Source organism: Protopterus annectens, chromosome 9.part0, assembly GCF_019279795.1.
Source record: "Protopterus annectens isolate FY-2018-M chromosome 9.part0, PAN1.0, whole genome shotgun sequence".
NCBI lineage: Eukaryota > Metazoa > Chordata > Ceratodontiformes > Protopteridae > Protopterus > Protopterus annectens.
In genome coordinates this window covers 876,125,773-876,135,110 of record NC_056743.1, presented here as the reverse complement: position 1 = coordinate 876,135,110, position 9,338 = coordinate 876,125,773, and the positions used below count along the sequence as shown (strand labels likewise).

Here is a 9,338-nt window from a genome sequence, read left to right as displayed (position 1 = left end):
TATGTATATGTGTGTATATATATATATATATATATATATATATATATATATATGTATGTATATATATATATATATATATATATATATATATTTATATACATACACATATATATATATCTATCTATATATATATATGCACAGCACTGGCCCGCCTTACAGGTTGATGAGGGCATTGGTAAGATTGTTGGTGATAAACCTAGATTCCTGTTCAAGAGTAGAAAAAACTTGAAGAGGCTACTTTGTTATGATAAAGGGCCGAGTACAATAGGCTTTGCTCCGGGTCTCACTACACCTTGTGGCAATTGTAATTTCTGTTCTTTTATCAACACTTCCAGCTCTTTTCATCATCCTGACCTCTGTAGAGAGTTTATTTTCCGTGCTCATGCAAATTGCATGACATCCCATGTGGTCTATTTAGCAGAGTGTGTCATCTGTAACTCCTATGCAGGTAAGACCAATAGGGTGTTGCGTGACAGGATGAGAGAACATGTTTATCACATCAAGAAGGGGTCAGTACACAATGCACTTTCCAAACACGTCATGGATGCTGGGGAGACCATCTTCCCTAGTATTAGGGAAGGTGACATTACTACCCTTACAGAACACAGGGAGACCTACTGGATCATTATGCTTCGTGCAGATAGAGGGAGAGGTTTAAATGAGAGGGCTTCCATTAAGCCCTTATTAAGGAAGAGAAGACTTGAGAAGTGATTGCTATTTATTATTTTTTATTATTTTTATATGTTTTATATGACAGGTCAAATTATTTTACATTTTTATTTTTATGTGCATTCATGTAGTATTAAGATTTGTGACCAACAATGTATCTTTAAATGTTGGCTATTAGTTTCAATTGATGTTGGTTTTCAATTAATGTATTCCTGTGATTCGATGTTGGCTTTTACTATGTGTTTAAACGGAGTGCTTTTTAGTATTTTTACTTTGTCTGATGAAGCTTAACTGCAAAAGCGCTTAACATTTGTTGTAATAAATACCACGTTTTATCTTTTCTACTGGAGGATTCAGTGACTGTGTTTTCCTGCCTGGTCTTTCCGTTGTGATTTTGTTATATTTTTAAGTTATTTTCATAAGTATGTTTCAAGTCATTCAACTTCACAGAAAGATTTATATAGATGTTGTTAGTCTCATAAGTGACTCTTCTTGTCTTCCAATGCGCAACATTTTCACAAGTATGTTTGAAGTCATTCGAGTGATAGCAACTAGTGTGCACGAACATTTCCAGGTTTTTATATGTTATGTTGTGTCTTTCAGCTTTTCCCGGTTAGGGGTTGCCACAGCGGAACTCCGGTCCACTGATGATTGGCAGTAGATTTTTTTTTACGTGCCGAGTTGCCAGCTCTGACACACAACCTTCAACCAAGGTACGCCCATTCACGTATGTCTCCACACAGAAGACGCTCTAGCTGAGAATCGAACAGGACAATGTCTTACTGTGAGGCGACAACGCTACCGCAGAACCACCACCGCAGTATTTTATGTACATTTACCGATTTTGATAAAATCCTCATACGTGCAAAAACGCTAATAATTCTCCTTCGTTTATTTTTTCTGAACACTTTCAATGTTTGGAAAAATGTTTTTTAAACTAGTCTTTCAGTCAAGCTATGTCAGTTGAAAGGACAGTGAGTCATCTCCCACTGCCCCACATCTCCCATTTCCTTCCACTTAGTTCCAACATAGAGCAATGAAAGAGATGAAAGGAAGAGAGAAAAACTACACCTCAGAAGTCTTGGAAGCCTGATGGTCTGTCAAACATGCCAACCGCAGAAACAGAGCTCTGAAGAAACTCCGGTTCATCATCTCACGCTGCATTTAAAACTGTTTAAATGCTGAGAGGTATAAAAGTTTGTAAGCACCAGTAACCCTCAAGGATTGAAAATGCAACCTTTTGTCACACAGTGAACACAAACGCAGGTCAGAAAACCATGACCACAAAAGCAAAAAAGCAGCACATCCACCTGAAAGACAAACAATTATGAATGCAAAAACCTTCCTGCTACTAGCAAAATTATTCATGTGTTCATTTTTATAATTAAACATAGAGATCGTTTCATTAGAACATAAAAAAACCTCCATTAGACGTTCTTCTGATCCTGCCAACATGGTACATGGGTTGAAGTATCACTGTTGGATTTAAGTTAGAGGAAATATATTCTTACTGAAGTGACTGCAGTGGGGATAGGCATCAAACCATGAAGATCGCGTTCTTCTTGTATTGTGCACTGCTTTCCAAAGAGCCTCCATGAACCTATAATTCTTAGCTTGTGTTGAAACAAGAAAGTACTATTATACGTAACTGCGGACAGAGGAAGTAGTCACCCACAATATTGCCTAGAACATAACCAACATCATCTTCGTTCCTGGCTCATCACTTTGCAACTGAAGGGGCACTTCCAGTTAAATTAAGACATCTAACAAAACCAACTGTCGCTTGAGAAAAAAAAATGGTAATTCCCGGTTAAGAAAAGAGGATAGCAGCAATGTGGTAACAGAAAAATCAGAAGTCCAGAGCTTTACCAAAAGGCCTGTAAATGCAGCTTTCGCCTGTCTGGGTGAGTCGTCTGAAAACGTGCAGTCATTGTATTGAAAGATTAAAGTGTTAGGAAACTTTATTGGAATTTAATTTTGCTTTCAATTAGATTGGCGCAGTATGGGGGCAAGTTTTTTTTTTTTTTTTGAGGGGGAAGATCTTGTGCGATTCTGTGACCATTCCAGATTGCACACTTCTGCTTTTTGATGGACAGAAGTATGTTTTGCATGTCTTGGTAATTTAATATTTTAACGTAGATTTGCCTTGGGTCATCAGAGTTTTGCTTTTTACGAACTGAATGGTGAGCTCTTTCAATTATATTAACAACAATCACATTTTGTAATAAAGCTTCAAGAATTTACTTAATTGCAGGGATATGTTGAGTGTGATCATATTTTTCAGGTAGACCTCTTAAAAGGATATTGTTTTATCTACTCCTGGCTTCAAGATCTCGGAGCTTCTTTTGTACATCTATGATCATTGCATTCTTAATGTTCAGGTTACTCTGTAGTTTTTCGATCTGCATTTCATTTGTCTGTATTTTAGCTTCAATTTGATCAAAACGAATCCACTGTGATTTAGTGCATTTACAAAGCTGGATAGTTCTGAGAAGTTTTGAACTGCTGTTTGGCATGGCAAGAAAGCCAGTTTAAGTTTGTTCATATGCATGTTGGAGTCCGATTTTTGTTTTATATTAATTTAGTAGTTTCTTGCTGCTGTTTGGTTGTTTTTCGTCTGTTAGCCATAGTTTATTTCAAAGGTGAAACTGTAGCAGATAGTTTCATTTTTGTAGTCTGTACATCCATTCCTTCTGTTTCCTTGGACATTTTGTCAAGCTGCCAGTGAAAGTTTTGACTGCACACAGTATAGTACTAGGCCAGAGATGCATGTGTTAGAGAGCCTCTGAGTTGTTCAGCAATTATTTTAGATAAAATGATGCAGAAGATAAACAGGAACTTCACTTTAGACCTGATTAAGTTAAGCTCTGCAGATATTGCATAATTACAATATTTGATCCAAGTGTAGGTTGGCGTCTGTTAACGTTTAATCAGTTTTTGTCAGGAGCCACATGGAGAGGGTGTTCACTGGACATCCACCATCTTGGAATCTCTCAACTCTGAGGAATTTTGTGTCCATATGTTACTTGTGTACCAGCAAGTCATCTTGTGTATAGGTTGCATGTTGGACATGAGGCAGGGGAGGAAGGAGACCAAACTTTTGTACGCTGGCTGGATGTACAGTTTCCTTGCCAGGATGCTTCCCATTAGTAAGCATTACCGCAAGAACAATTTGTTCTAGCATCTAGTGTTACGATAAGTCTTTACACAACTCTAATATACCTTCCGAGACTTGGTGCATATTCATCAGCTGTTTGAATTAATGCAGTGTAAGGAGGGAATGCATGAATAAGCTGTAGTACATTACTGATTGATCCTCACATGTATGAACAGTAATGTGGAACTTTTACATTAAACAGCAATTCTCAAATTTGTTGCTACACTTTTGAAGTGTTTTTATTCATGTGGACTTCACCATCTTCACCTTCTGACATGAGCTGGGTTGCAGCATTCCTGCTACTTATAAAACTCCAAAAACTGCTGTATCTCAAAGTAGGGGGGAGTTCTGTAAGATACTGCAATCACAGAGCTGGTATGTGATGTTGCCATGCCTTACATTACTCATTCACACTTGATACAAAAAAATCAAATGTTCATCAAGGTTCTGACATGTTTCTTAAGGGAGGATGTTATGTATAATGTACCAATCTGTGTACTGCTGACATGTTGGTGTTCCTTGGTAAGTGCTGGGGAATTTCTTGTAGACTGCTTGTAGTACAAGATATATTTGCACAGAACATGATGCATCAACATTAGAAATGACTGAAGTTCATCCTAAATACCAAACAAAGTGATGACATGAAATATTTGTAGCTAAACACTTCTGTAAACCTGTGCAACTCACAGAAGGGCTTCAGGCAGGTGCAGTGTCTTAGCTGTGCAGTTTTACAAATTGCAGAGTCTATATTTGTTCTTTGATTATTGAACTACATAGAATAAAGATTTATAGTAGTGGTAACACTATCTGGATGTCCAAAAGATGAGTGTTACTGCTTTCCTTCATCAATCTTACTACATTATAGGGCTAAATAACAATGCATTTTATAAGGCCGTACTTTGCAGCTCACATCTGAAATAGCACATTTTGGACCATCAGCAGCTGTCACTGTTTATTTCAGATGTTTATATGTAGGCCAGCTACAAAGCCTGACAAAAGTGTCCAGCTCCTAGTGGCATGTGAAGAAAATGGCTGTATAGTCTATTTCTGATAACATGGATCGTGATGAATAGCAGCAAGCCCAGCAAAATGCATTGCACATCTTAATGCTCCCATTTTGTACAGCAGATGTTGAACTTTTTATTTTTGTATGCAAATCGTCTAAAGGACAACAAAAAAGTATGTCTGAAGACAGTGTCATACTGTTGCTTATACAAGAAAGTAACATTTTCTAGAGTTGATACGTACATTTAATTGATTACTGTTTACATTTTGTGTGCCTAAGCAGTTTCCATTTTTAATTTTTTTTCATAAATGTCATTGTTTTTAATGTGACATTTCTGATTTTTGACAGTTTTCATTGGTCATGGTTCTTGCCGTTTCATCTTGGATAATAGGGTTATTCATGCAGTCGATAATACTGTTACTGCATTAGGGAAGAGATAAAACTGAACTCTGATAATGTTAGAGACCTTGGTCCATTTGAAACACTACTTCATGGAGAAAATTTCACTAGACTGAAAAACTACTTTTTAAGTGTATTGTTTTCACATATTGGATGATTAATTACAGATGTTTGAAGTATTTTCCTGTAGCTGTCAACCAGCTTTTTCAGCAAAAATCTCTGACATTCTCACACAAGGCTTAGATCCTGTTCTGGGGTGTGCAATTTCAATTTTATAAGAGTGAATACAACATACAGATCAAGAGTTTTGTTAGGGTGGGGCAGAAGTAGAAATTCAAATTGCAGCATGAGTCATCTGCAAGATGGTCTTCATAATGTTGCAATAAAAAATCCCTATATTTTAATTTCATTTTGTTTACTGACATCTCTTCATAATTTTTTCCATGATGCTCTGCAGCCAAGGTAAGCATTCCCCAAACTAATGATATATTTGTATCTGTATACATTTGCAGTGTTCCATCAAGTTTATGGTATTGTCTTTCATAATCTTGTCAGCAGACTAGAGTGGCAAAGTCTTTCAAGGAATTTTTACAGTCTCGTATTACTGGGTGCTGGTTATTTTATTGTTGTCTCGCTAAAATGACATTTTACCAAGCTTTTGTATCCGTAAAGTACAGGAAAATTATAGGCCATGCACTTTGACACCACATTTTGAGGATGGATGCAAGTTTAGGTGTAGTTGTCCATGTTTATATCTTCATGCCTTTATCCATCATACTGGTGCTACATTACTGCCTTCATTCTGTGACACACGCAGTACATACTCTGTGCACAATGTTTTCCTATCAAAATTAAACTAGTATTCTTACCATTTACATTTTTTTTAATTTGTATCTGTAACCAAAATTAAAATGTGATTCTTTTTTCTTAAGGTGCCTCCCGAAAAGAGGTATACTTCATGGGGTTGATTGACATTTTAACCCAATATGATGCAAAAAAGAAAGCGGCACATGCAGCAAAAACAGTGAAGCATGGGGTAAATATCCTTATTTTGTATTTAATATGCAATTGTTTTGTGCTTCTGGAGAAAATTTCAGAAAAATATTAATTGCCTGGAAACGGGATATGTACTGTTACATGGTACATTGCGAGTGTCAGAGTAACAGTAGGTCAACAGCTTTTGAGTTTGCTCATCAGTGAAGCTGAATTAGACCAGCCATGTTTTCTGTAACTGTCTTGATCTGATGTCAGTTTTCATTCATTCCTCAACAGCTGCATCCAGTTCCGTCCCTTGGAACCAACTCTGCTGTTATTTTGGCTTGTGGCCACAAAAAGCTCTCAAGCTCCTCCCTTACCCATAATGCACTAATCCCTGAATTAACTCCCATTTTGTTTGCCACTTTCACGTGATCACCTTAAACTCTTGAGTGTTTAACTTTTGTGATGTGTATTTCTACTTTTCGATCTTTTACTCTCTAACTTTTAACAGTTTCTCTATTTACAAATCCTCCCTTTTTAGACTTTTTTTGTGTAGTCTAGCTTACCATAGTTGGTATCCCCTTTTTCTCTCGTGCACTTTTCTAAGTGTAGTCTAAACTACTATTGTTGGAACTGTTTCTAACTCTGTATTCCTGTGGGTCGTAGTTTAAAAAAAAAATCCATATTTATTTTCTTTACATTCTTTAGAATGTTTGAAAAAGGCCCTTCTGGCTTTAAGAAATGCAAAAATGCAGGCATAAGTTGCCTTTATCAAATGTTTAGGTTTTATGCATATACTGTTTGGCCCCAGACCATCTTCAGATATACTGTGCTATGTGCAAAGCATTTAATCTGTGAGCAGTGGCAGATAGGAAGAACAATTTGATACTAAAAGGATTACTCCCCTCATCTTTTTTCAGAAGATATTTCAGGGACTCAGTCCCCCAAACCCAAGACAAAAGAGTAGTCATCTAAGTATTCGAAGTCCTTCAGGGTCTTCCACTCCATCTGATCCTACCACAGAACCACCAAAGAAAAAGCATAGGTCAGATCCGAAAGCTGCTCCTACCCAGCCAGCGTCTAAGATGACAAAGGCTTCAGATCCCAGTTCTCTGGATCCGAGGCCTTTGCCAAGGGCAAGATGTTCCCCTTCATTAGACCCTGTACCTTCTAGTGTACCTTCCCCTTTTGTTAAATCACACTGGCACTCTAGGTCTCTGTGTGGTTTCCTCTCGTTCTTCCAGATGTCTGACTGAGACTGATGCGGACAGAATGATGACATTTGTCTTGGAGCAGATACAGATGGGTGTTCAGGCTCCTACCCATTCAGGTCAGGAAGCCCGTGTTTCTACCACTCCTACAAAATCAATTTCTTCTCTCATCCGACCTGTCATTTCAGAGCCCCTGGATCCAAGCTCTCTGGGTCCATCCGGTTTGGATCAAAAGATGTTAGTATCTTCAGCTGTGAAGCTCTCTACGAGTACACCAGCTCTGATGTTTTCCGAGTCATATAACTCTCAGAACAGAAACGTCCCTGTCGGATCCGAAGTGTTAGAGTAGACTCTGAAATTTTCAGAGCAGTCTCTTGCCCTCAGAGCCTTAGCATTGGTTAGCTGTGCTCTGACCTTCACCTTGGGTGGATTGCCGTCTAGGTAAGGGGAGATGATGGAGGGGGAAGTATGGCTTCTCCTCTCCATTGGCTTCCTTCTCCACTGAGTGCTCTGCCTTTGAGGTGGTGAAGAGTGTGTTCTCTGCTCCAACAGGACAGACTGATCCTACCCCTCAGATCTTCTCTCTGGATTCTGTGTCTCTGCACCCCGAGTCCCATTATTCTACATCATGGGGACAGCCAGTCCAAAGTTTCCTGGTTACCCAGCAGGGTAAATCTCTTCAGTCACTTCTCTGGAGCATCCCACTGAGGAAGTCCCTAGGAGGAGAAAAGTGCAAGAGGAGGCATCTTCAAAGCTAACTATGAATCGGATTAGCTTCCCTAACTAAGGATAACCACAGGGCGTTCTGTAGGCATGACTTTGAAGGGAAAGGGTCCCCAGGATCACCACCTGAAGACATCTTGTTTGGAGACATCCTTAAAATCCTTAAGCAGAGGAGTGGTTGGTCCTCCAATAATCCTTCTCCAGGGGAATCTGTATTCCTGGAAGCCTTTGGAACTGGCCCATCTACCACCTGGGTAACACTGCTGTCTGATGAGCTCATGACTTGATCTCTAGATGGGTGTGGAAGGAACTTGACACAGTTGAGCCAATCCCCAAAAGACCGGATCAGATTCTGGCACCACCTGTAGGAAGGGAATTTTGGAGCAAGGGCGTGCCAGTAGATGTTATGGTCGTGGAGACAGCCAACAAGAAGGAACTTACTGAGCAGAGTTCCTCTGTCCATCCCCCTAACAGGGAGTCTAGGGCATTGGATAGATTTGAGAAGTGTGTGTGTGCTTCAGCATCTTTTGTTCTCAGGTTGCTGAACTACTTAGCACACTTTGAGACTTCAAAAGGACTTGATAAAGGAACTGGCAAATTTCCTTTCGGGACCACTACTGCTAAGACTCCAACTTCTGTGGCTTCTCAGTTGGCTACCCTACAATCTGTTTCTAATTTGTCCATGAGGCTCATCTGTCATGCAGCTGAAGGAACCTCAAAGGTGGCAAGTTCAGGCATTTCCATCAGGAGGCATGCCTGGATGCACTTGGGTGATTTTGCAGAGCCTTCAAATCTTTGTTCATCATTGCTCCCTTTGAAGGCAGCTCATTGTTTGGTCCTAAAGTGAAGGACACGTGAAAAAGATGGAAAGACCGTCTTTGCAGTGGGCGTACATTTTTCGATCACCTCAAAAAGAACCCCTTTTCAAGGAATCAATGAGGTGGCCGAAAGACGGGGTTCGGTAACTCCCAGGTTTCTTTCCAAAATCCACTTGGATATGGTTCTTCCAGGGGCAGAGGGGGGAACTTGAATGGAAGACACCACCCATGCACCAGAGGAGGCCCACATAACCAGGGGACTAGAGATTCCTTCTCTGATGGACCCTACCTCCTCTCATGAATGGAGGCCAATTGTCCCCCTCTGGAGGCAGTTGGGGGTCGATTATCCCTGCACCAGAGAGCCTGGCTAGATATTA

The 9,338-nt window shown here is 39.5% G+C and overlaps 2 protein-coding genes across 2 annotated transcripts in view; both read left to right on the top strand.

The window, feature by feature from the left end:
* The window catches only part of LOC122811629 (probable E3 ubiquitin-protein ligase DTX3), a 1,276,614-nt gene that overhangs the window by 606,707 nt on the left and 660,569 nt on the right, over positions 1-9,338 (top strand). The gene's annotated exons all lie outside the window — the stretch shown is intronic.
* The window catches only part of PIP4K2C (phosphatidylinositol-5-phosphate 4-kinase type 2 gamma), a 722,271-nt gene that overhangs the window by 494,703 nt on the left and 218,230 nt on the right, over positions 1-9,338 (top strand). The window contains exon 5 of the mRNA XM_044083605.1: positions 6,164-6,267. Coding sequence (XP_043939540.1) covers positions 6,164-6,199 — 36 coding nt within the window. The 3' untranslated portion in view covers positions 6,200-6,267. The remainder of the gene's footprint in view (positions 1-6,163; positions 6,268-9,338) is intronic.